We start from the raw sequence: 20,000 nt of genomic DNA on the forward strand, positions 1-20,000 counted from the left end.
CACTGACGGTGGCGGTATAAAAAAAAACTTTAACACTCTTACTAATAATGCGCCACACTGTGAACCCACACCAAACAAGAATGACAAACACATTTCGGGAGAACATCTGCACCGTAACACAACATAAACACAACAGAACACATACCCAGAATCCCATGCAGCCCTAACTCTTCCGGAATACATTATGCACCCCCGCTACCAAACCCCGCCCACCTCAACCGACGCACAGAGAGGGGGGGGTTGATGTGTGAGGGAGCAGGGTTGGGGTGGGGGCGGGGTTTGGTGGTAGCAGGGGTGTATAATGTAGCCCGGAAGAGTCAGGGCTGCATGGGATTCTGGGTATTTGTCCTGTTGTGTTTATGTTGTGTTACGGTGCAGATGTTCTCCCGAAATATGTTTGTCATTCTTGTTTGGTGTGGGTTCACAGTGTGGCGCATTATTAGTAAGAGTGTTAAAGTTGTTTTATATGGTCACCGTCAGTGTAACCTGTGTGGCTGTTGACCAAGTATGCATTGCTGTCACGTACGTGTGCAAGCAGAAGATGCATACTGTATAACAAGTGGTTGGGCTGGCACACTATTAATACAGATTGTAGAGGGCTTCAAATGTTGTACCATCATGGCACGCCCTTATTATAGATGTAAGTGTGAAAATTGGTGAATATTAATCCCGGGAGTTTTCTGCGAGAGTCACTGAATTCCGGAAGTCTCACGGGAAAATCGGGGGGTTCGGCAAGTAAGCTGCTGAGCCGCATCAGAGTGATCAAAGAGCCGCATGCGGCTCCGGAGCCGCGGGTTGACGACCGCTGACCTGTGGGATGTTCCAAATAAGTCTTTGTTGAGCATTCCTCAACTTTATCAGTCTTTTTTTTACCACTCGTGCCAGCTTTTTTGAAACATGTTGCAGGCATCAAACTCCTAATGAGCTAATATTGGCAAAAAATAACAAAGTTTACCAGTTGGAACGTTAAGTATCTTGTCTTTGCATAGGTTGAAAAGGATTTGCAAATCATTGTATTCTGTTTTTATTTACCATTTACCGTATTTTCCGCACCATAAGGCGCCCTGGGTTAAAAGCCGCGCCTTCAATGAACGGCATATTTCAAAACTTTGTCCACCTATAAGCCGCCCGGTGTTGTAAGCCGCATCTAACTGCGCTAAAGGAATGTCAAAAAAACAGTCAGATAGGTCAGTCAAACTTTAATAATATATTAAAAACCAGCGTTCTAACAACTCTGTTCACTCCCAAAATGTACGCAAATGTGCAATCACAAACATACGTATATCAACATGGACAGAGCTGCGTGAAAAAAGCCACCCGGCCTCTTCGCGTAAACTTAAACTTACCTTAACCACTCGCTCATCTTTTCTTCATCCATCCCTTCGAGTTAGCTTTTATGATGACGCCGGCTGGAAAGGTCTCTTTTGGCAAGGTCTTCCTTTTGAATATCACCATGGGTGGAAGTTTCTGGCCATTAGCATGGCAAGCTAGAACCACAGTGAAGGATGACTTCTCATTCCCTGTGGTGCGAATATTCACCGTACGTGCTCCCGTTGTATCCACAGTGCGGTTCACAGGAATATCAGTTGCTGTGAAATAGTAATCCGTGTGCGGATGGAGAGATTGCGTCTTTTCATGAACCGGATCCCTGACGCTTAGTAGGAGCCATTTTGTGGTCTTTACAGATGTAAACACACAAAGGAAATGAAACGTACGGTATATCCGCGCGCTTTTTCTTCTTCTACGCGGGCGGGTGGTTGCTTACAGTAGAAGAAGAAGCGCTTCCTGTTCTATGGGGGCGGGTGCTTACCTTGGCGGTTGCTTGCGTAGAAGAAGAAGCGCTTCCTGTTCTACCGGGAAAAAAGATGGCGGCTGTTTACCGAAGTTGCGAGATCGAAACTTTATGAAAATGAATCGTAATATTAATCCATATATAAAGCGCACCGGGTTAAAAGCCGCACTGTCAGCTTTTGAGTAAATTTGTGGTTTTTAGGTGCGGCTAATAGTGCGGAAAATACGGTACACAACGTGGCAACTTCACTGTTTTTGGGATTTGTACTTTGACAAAAAGGAGGTGAGATATTTGTGATTTATTAATATGACTGGCAACATTTCAATTGTGCATTATTTATGAAGGAGATCTCCACTCAAACGTTATTGTCTTTATGCTATATTGTGATACTCGGTCATTAAACAGAAGTGCAATGTCATGAGTGAACACTTTCAGAATTTTTGAAGCAAATATAATTTGACCTTTTTGATGAGTTACTGAATTACCTGTTAGACTCCTGTGTCTCACTGTCATACAGCTGGATGCATTATGCGTATGTTAAGTTAGATACACAACTAGTGTTTTGAGAAGACATTATTTTACTAACAAAAAGAGAGCAGAGTTGTTGAATGACACGTAATACTACTATGGTAGCATGTATCTCATTGTGATGATAACCACATGGAGCTTCCTGTTAGACAAAAACAAACTTCCCCAATTCTTATTTTTATTCAAAACAAAAACTGTTACTGTAGTAAAAAAAAAAAAAAAGTCACATTGGCTTAGTTCGTAGCAGACTTGTGGAGCTATTCTTGTTCAAAATAATCTATTGATATTTTACAGACTATAGCTGGGTTACAATCACGTGACCTAGAGGTACTTCCGGGTTCAAGGTGATGGTCTAGAAGAGCAGGGGTCGGCAACCTTTACCAGTCAAAGAGCCATTTTGACCAGTTTCGCAAATTATAGAAAACAATGGGAGCTGCAAATTTATTTTGAAATTTTAAATGAATTAACACTGCATACAAAGTTTATTTTTTTGCTTTGTGCTATGTATAAACTAGGGGTCTCAGAGACGCTGCCTACATCTTTATATGGAATTTGAAAGCTGGTGCGGCATGCGGGTTGTAAATGAATGGCGCTTGTCAGCGTTATGCGTGCCGTGATGGTACAGCATATAGCACGCACTACAACCAGTCCCAACAAAATAATTGGTGTTTTACGGCGGTAACTCACCCTGTCTCGTCCACACACAAAACAGTCCAAGAGAACCAAAAATCTGCAGTCATGTTGTTGTTAGGATAGAATATACAGTACAGGCCAAAAGTTTGGACACACCTTCTCATTCAATGCGTTTTCTTTATTTTCATGACTATTTACATTTTCGATTGTCACATCAAAACTATGAATGAACACATGTGGAGTTATGTACTTAACAAAAAAAGGTGAAATAACTGAAAACATGTTTTGTATTCTAATTTCTTCAAAATAGCCACCCTTTGCGCTGATTACTGCTCTGCACACTCTTGGCATTCTCTCGATGAGCTTCAAGAGGTAGTCACCTAAAATGGTTTTCACTTCACAGGTGTGCCTTACCAGGGTTGATTAGTAGGGGTGTGGGAAAAAATCGATTCGAATTCGAATCGCGATTCTCACGTTGTGCGATTCAGAATCAATTCTCATTTTTTACAAATCGATTTTTTTATTTTTTATTTAAAAAAAATATATATTTATTTTTTATTTTTTAATTAATCAATCCAACAAAACAATACACAGCAATACCATAACAATGTAATCCAATTCCAAAACCAAACCTGACCCAGCAACACTCAGAACTGCAATAAACAGAGCAAATTGAGAGGAGACACAAACACGACACAGAACAAACCAAAAGTAGTGAAACAAAAATTAATATTATCAACAACAGTATCAATATTAGTTACAATTTCAACACAGCAGTGATTAAAAATCCCTCATTGACATTATCATTAGACATTTGCATACTTGCCAACCTTGAGACCTCCGATTTCGGGAGGTGGGGGGGATGGGGGGCGTGGCTAAAAGGGGAGGGGTATATTTACAGCTAGAATTCACCAAGTCAAGTATTTCATATATATATATATATATATATATATATATGTGTGTGTATATATATATATATATATATATATATATATATATATATATATATATATAACAAAATACTTGACGTTCAGTAAATTCTAGCTATATATATATGTATATATATATATATATATATATTTATGTATATATATATATATATATATATATATATATAAAATAAAATAAATATATATATAAAATAAATACTTGAATTTCAGTGTTCATTTATTTACACATATACACACACATAACACTCATCTACTCATTGTTGAGTTGAGGGTTGAATTGTCCATCCTTGTTCTATTCTCTCTCACTATTTTTCTAACCATGCTGAACTGGTCTCTGATGATGCATTGATGTGTGGCACACACAAAAGTGCTTTCATCAAATGCACTAGATGGCAGTATTGTCCTGTTTAAGAGTGTCACAACATTGCTGTTTACGGCAGACGAACTGCTTTACGGTATACAAAAAAGATGACTGCTGTTGTTGTGTGTTGTTGCCGCGCTAGGAGGACGTTAATGAAACTGCCTAACAATAAACCCACATAAGAAACCAACAACTCGCCCTCCATCATTCTACAGTTATTACGTCATTGGGCAGGTATGCTGGTTATATTGTGGGTTAGCGGACTCAGGTCCTCATGGACCTGAGTCCGCCTGAATTTCGGGATATTTTCGGGGGGAAATTTGTCCCGGGAGGTTTTCGGGAGAGGCGCTGAATTTCGGGAGTCTCCCGGAAAATCCGGGAGGGTTGGCAAGTATGCATTTATAAAAAATAAAAATAAAAGAACAATAGTGTCACAGTGGCTTACACTTGCATCGCATTTCATAAGCTTGACAACACACTGTGTCCAATATTTTCGCAAAGATAGAATAAGTCATATTTTTGGTTCATTTAATAGATAAAACAAATTTACATTATTGCAATCATTATTGCAAATTTACATTATTGCAATTACATTGTCCTTTACAATTATAAAAGCTTTTTACAAAAATCTATTACTCTGCTTGCATGTCAGCAGACTGGGGTAGATCCTGCTGAAATCCTATGTATTGAATGAATAGAGAATCCTTTTGAATTGGGAAAATAGCGTTTTTGAATCGAAAAAAATCGATTTTGAATCGAATCGTGACCCCAAGAATCAATATTGAATCGAATCGTGGGACACCCAAAGATTCACAGCCCTATTGATTAGAGTAATTTCTTGCTTTATCAATGGGGTTGGGACCACCAGCTGTGTTGTGAAGGAGAAGGTGTGTCCAAACTTTTGGCCTGTACTGCACATTCAATGACAGCAAATGCTAACTATCCAAATCGCTATCATTAGCTAACAACACCCAACGCTGAAGCGTACCTATGTAGTCACGTCAATACGCTCTAGAACAGGGGTGCTCACACTTTTTCTGCAGGCGAGCTACTTTTCAATTGATCAAGTCGTGGGGATCTACCTCATTCATATGTATAATTTATATTTACTTATTTATGAAATATATGTTTTTGTTAACAAGTTAAGGGTGTTTAATGATAATGCAAGCATGTTTAACACATGTTTAACACATGGTTAATATTGTTAACAACTTAAAGGTGTTTAATGATAATACAAGTATGTTTAACACATATAGTTAATATTGTTAACAAGTTAAAGGTGTTTAATGATAATACAAGCATGTTTAACATATAGTTAATGTTGTTAATAAGTTAAAGGTGTTTAATGATAATAAAAGTATGTTTAATACATATAGTTAATATTGTTAACATGTTAAGGATGTTTAAAGATAATGCAAGCATGTTTAACACATATAGTTAATATTGTTAACAAGTTAAAGGTGTTTAATGATAATACAAGCATGTTTAACATATAGTTAATGTTGTTAATAAGTTAAAGGTGTTTAATGATAATAAAAGTATGTTTAATACATATAGTTAATATTGTTAACATGTTAAGGATGTTTAAAGATAATGCAAGCATGTTTAACACATATAGTTAATATTGTTAACAAGTTAAAGGTGTTTAATGATAATACAAGCATGTTTAACACATATAGTTAATATTGTTAATAAGTTAAAGATGTTTAAAGATAATACAAGCATGTTTAACACATATAGATTCCTTTCTTTCATGAAGACAAGAATATAAGTTGGTGTATTACCTGATTCTGATGACTTGCACTGATTGGAATCAGACAGTAGTGCTGATAATGTCCGCGTTTTCGAATGGAGGAGAAAAAAAGTCCTCCTTTCTGTCCAATACCACATGAAAGTGGTTGGTTTTTGGCATCTTATTTGTCCAGCTTCCGTACTCCTCTGTATACACTTTACAAAAAATAAATTGTCGGCAAACTCCTTAGCTTGCTAGCTTGTTTGCGCTGGCTTTCTGAGACTCTTATTTTGTTAGCGCAACTGTGCAACTGTGCAGTCGGTCTTTGGAGTTTTGACGACAGGTACGGCGCCAGAGTCTGTTGAAATAAAGTGTTTCTCGCCTTCCTGTCGGTAATTTTAATGAGCTGGCAGCAGCCAGCGTCATCTCAGAAGACCCTCGGGTGTCGTGAATGTCAATCAAGTGACGTCATAGTGAAGATTTATGATCGCTCATTTTTAGGACTATTTTTTTAATGCCTGGCTGGTGATCGACTGACACACCCTCCACGATCGACCGGTAGCTCGCGATCGACGTAATGAGCACCCCTGCTCTAGAAGCTTGGGGAAGTTACCGCCCTTTAGGCTTCTGTGTAAATGTTGCTAACAGCTCCTTTAATATCCCAATCCTGGTGCATGTGTCATTTTCTTTAATTATAACTGTGTTTATTACACATTGCTTTGATAATTACTGTACTTTGTTTATGACGCATTGCTTTCACAGGACCCTGCTAACACAGGAGCGGAATCTGTGGCTTCACCACCAGCTGGTGCGCCCAAATCAAAGGTATTACCCGCTTATTTGAAATGTTTATGAAAAAGGGCAGTTTTGATTGTAGGTATCAACAGCACAGTGACAACAATTCTTTCAACAGCTGGATGCACTGTCCAAAGAGGATCTCATCAAGTTTACCAAAAAGCAAATGGCTGCTTTCCAAAAGATGAAGAGCAGATGTGCAGGTGACAGGATGATTATTTTAGGACTGAGGTTGCGCAGTGTCATATATTTATATAACCTGATGTGCCGTTTCAGATTTGGAGAAGGAAGTGGAGACGCTCAAAGAGCCTTGCAAAAACCGTAACAGCAGTTCAGACGACTCCTCGTTGATAGAGGTTGAAATGTTGTGTAGCAAAGCGTCTTAGCAATGTGTTTCTGGTAATATATCATTTGTTTTGTGCTGGACACCACCTTTTGTGTGACAGGAGCTGACCGAGAGGATGGATGCATTATTGTTGGAGAAGGCAGAAACACAGCAAAGCCTCGCGTTGTCTCAGAAAGAATTGGAGAGGATCAAACAATTAGCCAAGGTGAACTTAAAAATTCAAGTAGTGTGTCATTTTCACTGTCACAACTTAAAGGTGGTTAAAGATAATACAAGCATGTTTAACACATATAGTTAATATTGTTAACAACTTAAAGGTGGTTAAAGATAAAACAAGCATGTTTAACACATATAGTTAATATTGTTAACAACTTAAAGGTGGTTAAAGATAATACAAGCATGTTTAACACATATAGTTAATATTGTTAACAAGTTAAAGGTGTTTAAAGATAATACAAGCATGTTTAACACATATAGATTCCTTTCTTTCATGAAGACAAGAATATAAGTTGGTGTATTACCTGATTGTGATGACTTGCATTGATTGGAATCAGACAGATGATAACGTCCGCATTTTCGAATGGAGGAGAAAAAAAGTCCTCCTTTCTGTCCAATACCACATGAAAGTGGTTGGTTTTTGGCATCTTATTTGTCCAGCTTCCGTACTCCTTTGTATACACTTTACAAGAAATACATTGTCGGCAAACTCCGTAGCTTGCTAGCTTGTGCACGCCAGCTTTCTGAGACTCTTATTTTGGTAGCGCAGGCAGGATGAAGCAGAGCTTTTATTGTGCAACTGTGCAGTCGGTCTTTGGAGTTTTGACGACAGGTACGGCGCCAGAGTCTGTTGAAATAAAGTGTTTCTCGCCTTCCAGTCGGTAATTTTAATGAGCTGGCAGCAGCCAGCGTCATCTCAGAAGACCCTCGGGTGCCGTGAATGTCAATCAAGTGACGAAAGTGACGTCATAGTCAAGATTTATGATCGCTCATTTTTAGGACTATTTTTTTAATGCCTGGCTGGTGATCAACTGACACACCCTCCGAGATCGACCGGTAGCTCGCGATCGACGTAATGAGCACCCCTGTCTTACAGTGTCTCAGCACGCTCTGCCAAAAGATTGCACTCCTCCGTCTTTATTTGACTTTCTCCCCCCACCTGACCACAGCTGCTTCCAGAGGGAAGTGAGTCGTAAACAGCGTTGCCTTTGGTTACCAAACAGTTCAAAAGAAGCGGTCGTAAAATACTTCAAAAACAGTTCCATAAAATAGTTCAAAGAGAGTTTGTAAAATACTTCAAAAAGAGTTCCATAAAATAGTTCAAAAAGGGTTCGTAAAATACTTCAAAAAGAGTTTGTCTGGAAATTGGGCAGATCCTGCCATCTGATTGCACTCCTCCGTCTTTATTTGACTTTCTCCCCCCACCTGACCAGAGCTGCTTCCAGAGGGAAGTGGGTCATAAACAGCGTTGCCTTTGGTTACCAAACAGTTCAAAAGAAGCGGTCGTAAAATAGTTAAAAAAGAGTTCCATAAAATAGTTCAAAGAGAGTTTGTAAAATACTTCAAAAAGAGTTCCATAAAATAGTTCAAAAAGGGTTCGTAAAATACTTCAAAAAGAGTTCGTCTGGAAATTGGGCAGATCCTGCCATCTGATTGCACTCCTCCGTCTCTATTTGACTTTCTCCCCCCACCTGACCACAGCTGCTTCCAGAGGGAAGTGGGTCGTAAACAGCGTTGCCTTTGGTTACCAAACAGTTCAAAAGAAGAGGTCGTAAAATAGTTCAAAAAGAGTTCCATAAAATAGTTCAAAGAGAGTTTGTAAAATACTTCAAAAAGAGTTCCATAAAATAGTTCAAAAAGGGTTCGTAAAATACTTCAAAAAGAGTTTGTCTGGAAATTGGGCAGATCCTACCATCTGTCTGCTTTGAAGTTCCAGTGGAGTTTTACGAGCATTCCTCTTGGTAGGTTTCAAAGACAGCGCCCATCCCCCTGCTAGGAACTCAATGTAACACAAAGTTTTTGTGATCATTTACAAACAATTATTCTAACAATTACTTTTTCACAATTAATAGGAAACATGCATCTACGCAAATTCAACAATGTCATCTTAATTAGGGGTGAAACCAAATTGTCACCTCTCGATATAATATGGAAAATCATATAATGCTTACGATACAGTAAAAAAAAATTTAAAAAAAATGTGTTTAATGAATTTTCTGTGAAAAGCAATTTGACTGCAAAAACTTTACTTCTGTGCAGGATGATGTCGCAGAACTTGGCCACGTGATCGAAGACCACCAACGGACCATCGACGTCCTAAAGATCAGCGTCAAGGAATCCGACAGTCGACGGCAAGAAGAAGTGGCACATTTCCAGAAATTGCTGAAAGAGCGAGAAGACAGTGATAAGGAGGGAGAAAGTGAAAGAGAGAAGCAGCACCTTTTTGAGGAAGCCGGCGTCAGTGGTGTCCACGAAAGTTCCCTAAAAGTTCAGCTTCAAACTCTTCAAGCTGAACTCGAAGCGATCCAAGAGAGAAGCTCGAAGGAGATCGCCGCGCTGCAAGAGAGTCACCAGTCCGAGCTGACTGAAGCCCAGCAGGAGGCGGAGAACCTGAAGGAAGAGTTGGCCCAGAGGAGCATCCAGCACGAGGTGGAACTCAGGGCTCTTGAGGAGGAATGTGAGGTGGAGAGGGAGCGACTTCTGCTGCTCCAGGAAGAGCTGACTGAGCAGCTGGCTCTCAAAGGTAGGAATGACCTGCCGGTCAATTGTAAATGTGGAAATATACTTTTGTGTTTCGGTCATTGGTAGGGCTGGGCGATATGGCCTTTTTTTAATATCTCAATATTTTTAGGCCATGTCATGATACACGATATATATCTCGATACTTTGCCTTAGCCTTGAATGAACATACAGTGGGGCAAAAAAGTATTTAGTCAGCCACGATTGTGCAAGTTCTCCCACTTAAAATGATGACAGAGGTCTGTAATTTTCATCATAGGTACACTTCAACTGTGAGAGAAATCCAGGAATTCACATTGTAGGAATTTTAAAGAATTTATTTGTAAATTATGGTGGAAAATAAGTATTTGGTCACTTCAAACAAGGAAGATCTCTGGCTCTCACAGACCTGTAACTTCTTCTTTAAGAAGCTCTTCTGTCCTCCACTCGTTACCTGTATTAATGGCACCTGTTTGAACTCGTTATCTGTATAAAAGACACCTGTCCACAGCCTCAAACAGTCAGACTCCAAACTCCACTATGGCCAAGACCAAAGAGCTGTCGAAGGACACCAGGAAAAGAATTGTAGACCTGCACCAGACTGTGAAGAGTGAATCTACAATAGGCAAGCAGCTTGGTGTGAAAAAAAATCAACTGTGGGAGCAATTATCAGAAAATGGAAGACATACAAGACCACTGATAGTCTCCCTCGATCTGGGGCTCCACGCAAGATCTCATCCCGTGGGGTCAAAATGATCATGAGAACGGTGAGCAAAAATCCCAGAACCACACGGGGGGACCTGGTGAATGACCTGCAGAGAGCTGGGACCAAAGTAACAAAGGTTACCATCAATAACACACTACGCCGACAGGGAATCAAATCCTGCAGTGCCAGACGTGTCCCCCTGCTTAAGCCAGTGCATGTCCAGGCCCGTCTGAAGTTTGCCAGAGAGCACATGGATGATACAGCAGAGGATTGGGAGAATGTCATGTGGTCAGATGAAACCAAAATAGAACTTTTTGGTATAAACTCAACTCGTCGTGTTTGGAGGAAGAAGAATACTGAGTTGCATCCCAAGAACACCATACCTACTGTGAAGCATGGGGGTGGAAACATCATGTTTTGGGGCTGTTTTTCTGCTAAGGGGACAGGCCGACTGATCCGTGTTAAGGAAAGAATGAACGGGGCCATGTATCGTGAGATTTTGAGCCAAAACCTCCTTCCATCAGAGAGAGCTTTGAAGATGAAACGTGGCTGGGTCTTCAAGCATGACAATGATCCCAAACACACCGCCCGGGCAACGAAGGAGTGGCTCCGTAAGAAGCATTTGAAAGACCTGGAGTGGCCTAGCCAGTCTCCAGACCTCAACCCCATAGAAAATCTGTGTTGCTCGGCGACAGCCCCAAAACATCACTGCTCTCGAGAAGATCTGCATGGAGGAATGGGCCAAAATACCAGCTACTGTGTGTGCAAACCTGGTAAAGACCTATAGTAATCGTTTGACCTCTGTTATTGCCAACAAAGGTTATATTACAAAGTATTGAGTAGAATTTTTGTTATTGACCAAATACTTATTTTCCACCATAATTTACAAATAAATTCTTTAAAAATCCTACAATGTGAATTCCTGGATTTTTTTTTTCACATTCTGTCTCTCACAGTTGAAGCGTACCTATGATGACAATGACAGACCTCTGTCATCATTTTAAGTGGGAGAACTTGCACAATTGGTGGCTGACTAAATACTTTTTTGCCCCACTGTATAATCACAGCAGTATGATGATTCTATGTGTCTACATTAAAACATTCTTCTTCATACTGCATTAATATATGCTACTTTTAAACTTTCATGCAGAGAGGGAAATCACAACTAAGTCAATTGACCAAAAGTGCATTAATTAAACAGTTATTAAGCAGTGGAACAAACATTCATGTCTTTTCAAAACAGAAAGTGCAAGATTGCCAGAGACATTTTAAAACAAGCTATTAGTGCACTTTTGTGCATGATGTCACTAAGATGACATATCAAAACAACACTCAATTAAAGTGCACTTTTTGTACAGAACGCCACTACAATAGTTTAAAACAAAGTGCACTTTTGTGCATGATGTCACACAAGATATTTCAATAACTGTCATAATAGGAAATCAAACAGTGTATGTCCTTCACTATGTGGTAGGTTCCTGCAGACGTTATCTCCTTCTGTTGTTGACTATTTTTGTCCTATGGTGTTGATCTGGAAATGGTTGCCTCGGCATTTTGTTGGTGTGGCACCGAACAGAGATGTTGACACGCGGAGTAAGCACTCTTCATTCTCTAGCAGGTGACTTTTCAAATGATGCTACATATTAGCAGTAAAGCTACTTTTCGTAGCAACGCTTTTGACCCACACTTGACAAATGACGGTTGTCTGTTCGACATCTTCCCGCTTGAAGCCAAACCACCGCCAGACGATGGACCCCCTGCTGTTTTTCTTGGGAATTAATTCTTCCTTCATTTGTTACCAGATTCGCACCTTCTTTCTCTCGTATTAACGCTAGCACCACAGCTAACGTTACCATACCTGCCAACTACTCCGGTTTTCCCGTAATTAGTACGGTTTTCATCAACCTATTCCGGGTTACGGTTGCAGTGATAAAAAATACGGTTTTTCATTAATTAAAATTTTTTTTTTTTTTTTAAGTTTTATTCACGAAATCGCGTAACAACAATCACAATCGACACTGCTTCCCGTAACTTCCTATCGAGCCATTCCGAATGCCATGCGCGAGGCTATTTATAGCACCGCTGCCAAGCACGAGGCACCTGTTGCCCATTGTTTCCAAACGAGCGAACGATCATGGAATCAGCCGGAGAAAAATCGCAAACGAGTCTTGAACCGAAAAGAAAACTGCATTCATTCCGTGAAGAATATTCAAAAGCCTATCCGGGAATAATTATCCGTTCCAAAAAGGGTGAAAACTACGCGAATTGCACCTTGTGCAGACAAGATTTTTCGATCGGACACGGAGGAATGAGCGATGTAAAAGACCACGTTGGGACAAAAAAACACAAGTCTAATGCCGTTGCTAGCGATACAAGTGGAAAACTTTCAACGTTTTTCGGATTTTAGCCACTAAAAGGTAATGACACCAATGTTATCTATTGGAATTGTTTAGAACTGTTATACTGTTAAAAGTGTTTATACTATTTATGCTTTCAAGTCCAAGTTGAAGAAATCTTGTTAAATGTTGACAGCATAACTACCAAAATACAGAAGTATGTCCTTAATATTTTTGCAGTGCTATTTCTGTTGAAAAGTTAAAATGATTACATTAGAGATGTGATGTGCCACTTTTCAAGTGTCTGATGGCTTAAATTAATTTTCATTAATTTTTCATATTTTGAATTCTTTTGAAAGGCTTACAAAAAAACTACATTTGAATTGTAATTCCATGCTATTGACAGGACTATTAATTTTAATGAAGTTAGCTTACCATGTTTACAGTATGATAATTGTGATAGAAATGTGAATTTTAGGCACAGAATATTTTTTACAATTGAACAAGGCAGTAGATTATACAAGCTTGGACAGAAAGTTTATAATGACACCAATTTTTTTTTTTATGGAATTGTTTAGTACTGTTTTACCATTTGTTTACTGTAAAAAGTGTTTATACTGTTTATACTTTCAATTAACAAATTGAAGTCTTGTGAAAGGTTGACAGGATAACTGGCATTAACTGTCAAAATAATTTCAAACTATAGAAGTTAGCTTACAGAATAAACATGTCAATCAACCCATATGATTTTTGCTGTAATATTTTTGTTTTGAAAAGTCACTGTGACTGATAGAAAAGTGATGGTTTTAGCAACATTTTAACCTATCTGAATGCAATCAATCATTTTGCGTCGGGGCCCTGAAACCCCCACCAGGACTTTGTCCTGGACCTACCGGGGCCTGCGGCCCCTGGACCCTGGCTACTAGGTTTTTCTGATTTCAAAAGTTGGCAGGTATGCGTTACCCATGCCGCGACCTTTCTATATTTGTATTTATTTTTGGCCAAAGTAAGACAAAGAAAACAATCTGAAGTTGTCTTTATTTTTTTGTTTTAATGCCATGATTTTAATAGTCCGGCCCGCGTGTGCACAGATTTTCCTCCATGCGACCCCCGAGCTAAAATTAGTTTGACCCCCCTGAAGTACACAGTCCTGAAGCTCTCTGGCAAGCTGTTCCACAGGTGGGGGCCATAGCGGCTAAATGCCGCCTCACCGTGGGTCTTTGTTCTGGTATTTGGTTAAGATAAAAGGCCAGTGCCGGAGAAGCGTTGATACGGTAAGAGCAGGTCAGCTAGATAAAAGGCACAGGGCCATTAAGACATTAAAAAACTAATAATAGAACTTTAAAATCGACCCTGATGCGGACGGGGAGCCATGGCGGCAACTTTAAAACTGGTGTAATGTGCTCCCGCCCTCTGGTCCTTGTCAGCGTGCATGCAGCTGAGTTTATGTAATAATTGTGGAATTCTGATATTATTTTAGGGAAGGCCAGAGAGCAAGGCATCACAATAGTCTAAACAACAAGAAATAAAAGCATGCATTAGCACCTCCGTGTTGGCCTGAGAGAGAAACGGGCGGAATCTGGCTATGTTCCTAAGATGATAAAAAAACTATTTTTGTAATGTTTTTAATATGTAAGATAAAAGTAAAAAATTACGCCTAGATTTTTTATAGATTTTGTGGATTTAAAATCTTGTAATTTTGGTAAAAGTTTCTTCCTCTGGCCATCCGGACAAACCTCTGTTTTGTCCTGGTTGATTTGTAGGAAATTCACTACCATCCATGACTTGATGTCATAAGGGTATCATTACACACGGCGCTGACTAGTGGTACACATACCACAGCTCTAAAGCCTGCAGACTTTTTTGGGGGGATTTGGGAACGTAGGTTTCGGGACGGAACATAAGGTACAATAGAATCAGCAAGATAAGATGCTCATCACTCCACATAATCTGTATTTCCCCAGAGAGCTATCTGCAGGATGTCCAAGAAGAAGACGAGGAGCCTGGTCGTAGTTCAGGGATCGCTAAGAAGCTGGCGCTGTCTGCATGCAGTCAAGGCAACTCCAGTGGTGTTGATAGCGAGGCCGCGGAGGGCGGACCACTGAGGGCGGCCATGGAGGACCTTCACGCTCAGAACACCATGTTACAAGATGAGCTCACCCTGCTCAGTAATGTGAAGACCGAGCTTGAGTCGGAGCTGGAGAAAGTCAAAGAGGAGTTCCAGATGGAAAGGGAAGAGATGGATTTTAAGATCAATGAGTTGCAGTTGAATCGAGAGATTGACCCAACAACCCCCAACCTCATAAACGTTGACTCTGAAAGGACCGTATCATGTGAATCCAAAGAGTCACCGGTCATGCCAGTCCAAGACCAAAACCAACAGAATCAAGATGAGCAAGAGAAGCTTAAGTCCCAGTGTGAAGCCTTGACCAGAGAGAGGGACTCTGCCCTGGCTGACTTCTACCACATGAGGGACGTACTGCAAAAGTTTGAGACAGAACTGGCTCAGAAGACAAACGACTTTGTTCTGCAGTACAAAGCCATGAAGGAGCAGGGAGCAAACTCGTTACAGAACCTTCAAGACAAGATAGAGCAACTCAGCCACGAGAAGGAAGAGTTGTCAGCCAAAGTCGAAAGGGTTACGGAGGAGAAGACTGTTCTTTTAGAAACTGTGCAAGACCTAAAAATGAAGTTCGAGAGTGATTCGGCTGACGAGCAAAAGTCCACAGCAGAGAAACAAACTTTAGCACTTGAAACTGTGGAGAAGCTCACCAAGCAGAATGAGGAGATCCTCTCCCAACTACAAATAAAAGAGACCGTGACTGAAGAACTGGGTGAGCTGGTGAATACACTGACTGAAGAGCAAGACAGAATACAGACCTTGCTTCAACTTCGAGAGGAGGAAATGCAGGAGCTGAAAAGTGAAAAGGCCAAAGACATCGAGCGTCTGCAGGAGGAGAAGGAGGCGGCACAACTGCTGAGAGAAGAAATCGAAAGGGAGTTGAAAGTCTTGAAAACAGAGAAGGAAAATGAAATGCAAGTTTTGAAGGAGGAGAGGGACAAGACCGAGGCCAGCCTGAAAGAAGAAGTGGGCAGAATACAACAGGCTATGTCCTCTTTGGAGCTGAATCTAAAAGACATATCTGCAGACAATACCTGCCTCCATCAAAAACTGGAGGAGACGTTAGCCACGCTTTCCCAAAGCCAGGAAGAGCGAGAACTTGTGGGCTCCAAGCTGGCAGCTGTAGAGGATCAACTGGAGCAGGAGTCATCCCGGAAAAAGGATCTTGAAACGATGTTGAATTCTCTGAGAGAAGAAGAAGAAGCTAAGCTCGCTCACAATACAACGACAGGACTGGAGACCCAGTCGGCAGCTTTTAATAACACCAAGAAAGAATTGGAAGACCTCCAAATATGCTTCAAAGAGCTGCAATTGGAGAGAAACCTGTTGAGGACTAGTCTTGAAGAGGCTCAAAGGGAACAAAGATCGGAGGAAGCCATGCCAAGCGAGCTTCACACTCTGGAGCAAGAGAGGAACATGCTGAGAGTCAATCTGCAGGAGACGCAAAGAGACACTGAAGGGCTACAGAAAGACCTGAACGACATGAGGACGCTCAGTGAGAAGATGTGCGCCGAGAATCAAACGTTGCAGGCCCGAATCCATCTGATGTCCCAAGGCGGAGAAGAAAATGAGAAGGCTGACATTGAGAGTATGGAGAGAGAAAGTAGAGAATTTAAAGAGCAGCTGACGGAGAAGGACTCACTCATATCTCAGTTGAAGGCTGAAATGGCTGCACTGCAGGTCAGTGTAGTTCTTCATGTTTCCTCAGGATTAGACCTATGCCAGGAGTGTCTAAACTTTTTTTTGAAAAATCACAGCATGCGGGTGCCATTTTGATATTTTTAAGTTTCAAAATTGTAAACATTTATATTTTTTAACCCTCTAAGGCTTGTTGCGTCGACCAGCTCTTCCTCCCAGGGAATCTAAGTTACTGGTCAATCCCAAATTCTTTCGATGACATATGCTGAGTAAGAAGGACCATCAAGACAGAATAGGAATATTATCAAGTTTTACTGAAATTTCAGGAGATTAGCCCACACCAATACATTCATATCGGCTACTCTCTCAAGTTTTGTCCCAGGGACCCGGGAGGGTCTCAGTCATAAAAATGTTCGTAGTAAGTCATATATTATAATTCTTTTTTGTTTTATTCAACGCTTAAATCTTGATATTAAGCTATATTTTTTATGTTTTATGCTCTTTTTGTCAAAACCCAGGTTTTTATGGCTAAACATAAAATATGCAATATTTTCCCCCAAAAAAATTCAAAGTGTAATATTTGGTGTGAAGTATTTTTAGCCTTAAATACTGTGGATTTGTTCAAAAACACAACAATGACAGTTTGAAAAAAAAGAAAAGTCCCAGTAAAATTTAATTATAAAAGTGTTAAAAAAACAAAACTTTTTATTTTTTAAACGCTGAAGTGTTTGGATCAACTTGAGTATTTTTTCATGTTTTTTTGTGTTTGTTGTATACCCTTTTTGTCCTTTTTATGACAAAAGCATAACATATGCAATGTTTTCCCCCCAAAATATACCAAAGTGGACGATTAGATTCAAAGTAATTGGAGCCTAAAATTTGTCAATAATTCCTAACATTGTTTTTTGAGCAATGACATTATTCTACTCTTTCACGTTTTCCTTTTTAATTGTGTTTTTAAATTGTGTCGTTAAAAAATCAGCTCTGGCCTGCAAATGGCTACAATTTGGACACTCCTGACGTATTCACTTTGTCTTGAGCCCTAATTTCCCTAGCAGGATGATTTCTATGTGTTTAGTACGTGTATACAAAGTGTTCAATCTGCAAACCTTTCTTTGTCTGTTATTCCGACAGGATTCTGCCAAGTCAGCATTGTCTGAGGACAATAAAGTTGTGGAAATCACACATAAACTAGGTATGGGTGTAGCAAGAGTGTGCAAAAACATGCATGTTTTCCCTATACTTGGTTCACTATTAGTTTTTATAAAACATACAGTATTTAATTATCAACCTATATCCATCTTTGCGATGGTTTTGGTGGGGTTTTTTTTTATATTATTGTCAGACTTTTTGTGAATTCTACCTCTAGCTGAAATGGAGCGGCACAACAAAGAAAAGGATGAGAAAATCAACAAAATCAAAGCTGTGGCTGTCAAAGCGAAGAAGGAGTTAAGCAGCAATAAACAAGAGGTGGGAAGAAGAGATAGAAAACAATCTATTGGATTCAACACATTAGAATGTAGAAATGCTACATACACATGATATTATGCAATCTTCTCATTTCAGGTTGTAACCCTCAGGGACGAGGTCGCGTCTCTAAAAGCAGAGCGGGACAAAGTGAACGGTTCAATGAAGGACATCATTCACTGCGCTGAAGGCTACAAGGTACTCTTGTCTTGGGAGGGAATGTGAGGCTCAACCAAACGACCACGGCAGTCTAGAACACGATCTGAAGAATTTCATCCAAATGATGACAAATGACCAATAGACATGATATGATCAAGGTTAACTATGGTTTTGTCAGAGTTGTCAAACAATCTCATTCTAATCCCGCAGTAAAGATTACAGTCTTAGATAAAAGCTATGTGCAAAATTGTGTTGATAAATTACAATATTTAATCAACATTACTGTATTAATACTAGCAATGATTATTAGGACTGTCAAAATCAACGAGTTAACTCATGTGAGTAATTACAACAAAAAAAATCGTTAATCATGTACACACTTAAATGAATCATGCATTTTATTTTGACTGTAGAAAATGTTTTACCTTAATTAACCGTTATACGCTAAGTCAGGGGTCGGCAACCCGCGGCTCCGGAGCCGCATGCGGCTCTTTGATCACTCTGATGCGGCTCAGCAGCTTACCGTATTTTCCGCACCATAAGCCGCCCTGGGTTATAAGCCGCGCCTTCAATGAACGGCATATTTCAAAACTTTGTCCACCTATAAGCCGCCCCGTGTTATAAGCCGCATCTAACTGCGCTAAAGGGAATGTCAAAAAAACAGTCAGATAGGTCAGTCAAACTTTAATAATATATTAAAAACCAGCGTTCTAACAACTCTGTTCACTCCCAAAATGTACGGTAATGTGCAAATGTGCAATCACAAACATAGTAAAATTCAAAATAGTGCAGAGCAATAACATCAATAACTTAATGTTGCTCGAACGTTAATGTCACAACACACAAAATAAACATAACGCTCACTTTCTGAAGTTATTCTTCATTCATAAATCCCTCGAATTCTTCTCCTTCGGTGTCCGAATTAAAAAGTTGGGCGAATACGGGATCCAAAATGGCCGGCTCCGTCTCGTCGAAGTCATTGCCTTCCGGAAAGCTCGGACCACAGTTGTGACCGAAATATCCGCCCAGGCATTTACGATCCACTGGCAGATGTTGGCGTATGTCGTCCGGCGCTGTCTCCCTGTCTTAGTGAAGGTGTGTTCGCCTTCGGTCATCCATTGTTCCCACGCCGTTCGCAGTCATGCTTTAAATGCCTTGTTGACACCAATATCGAGCGGTTGGAGTTCTTTGGTTAATCCACCCGGAATGACGGCGAGTGTTGTATTTGTGTGCTTCACTTGTTTTTTGACACCATCTGTGATGTGGGCGCGCATGGAGTCGTATATCAACATGGAACACACAAAGGAAATGAAACGTAATACCCGCGCGCTTCTTCTTCTACGGGGGCGGGTGGTTGCTTACAGTAGAAGAAGAAGCGCTTCCTCTTCTATGGGGGCGGGTGCTTACCTTGGCGGTTGCTTACCGTAGAAGAAGAAGCGCTTCCTCTTCTACGGGGAAAAAAGATGGCGGCTGTTTACCGTAGTTGCGAGACCTAAACTTTATGAAAATGAATCTTAATATTAATCCATATATAAAGCGCACCGGGTTATAAGCCGCACTGTCAGCTTTTGAGAAAATTTGTGGTTTTTAGGTGCGGCTAATAGTGCGGAAAATACGGTACTTGCTGAACCCCCCAATTTTCCCGTGAGACTTCCGGATTTCAGTGCCTCCCGCAGAAAACTCCCGGGATTAATATTCACCGATTTCCACCCTTACGGCT

At 40.2% G+C, this 20,000-nt stretch overlaps 1 protein-coding gene across 1 annotated transcript in view; it reads left to right on the plus strand.

The window, feature by feature from the left end:
- Positions 1-20,000, plus strand: part of LOC133574055 (GRIP and coiled-coil domain-containing protein 2) — a 95,510-nt gene that overhangs the window by 3,387 nt on the left and 72,123 nt on the right. Inside the window, exons 2-10 of the mRNA XM_061926078.2 lie at positions 6,759-6,821; positions 6,910-6,994; positions 7,068-7,147; positions 7,238-7,342; positions 9,394-9,877; positions 14,859-16,696; positions 17,789-17,849; positions 18,024-18,124; positions 18,221-18,319. Of these exons, the coding sequence (XP_061782062.1) occupies positions 6,759-6,821; positions 6,910-6,994; positions 7,068-7,147; positions 7,238-7,342; positions 9,394-9,877; positions 14,859-16,696; positions 17,789-17,849; positions 18,024-18,124; positions 18,221-18,319 (2,916 nt within the window). The remainder of the gene's footprint in view (positions 1-6,758; positions 6,822-6,909; positions 6,995-7,067; positions 7,148-7,237; positions 7,343-9,393; positions 9,878-14,858; positions 16,697-17,788; positions 17,850-18,023; positions 18,125-18,220; positions 18,320-20,000) is intronic.

Source organism: Nerophis lumbriciformis, linkage group LG31, assembly GCF_033978685.3.
Source record: "Nerophis lumbriciformis linkage group LG31, RoL_Nlum_v2.1, whole genome shotgun sequence".
Classification (NCBI taxonomy): Eukaryota; Metazoa; Chordata; class Actinopteri; order Syngnathiformes; family Syngnathidae; genus Nerophis; species Nerophis lumbriciformis.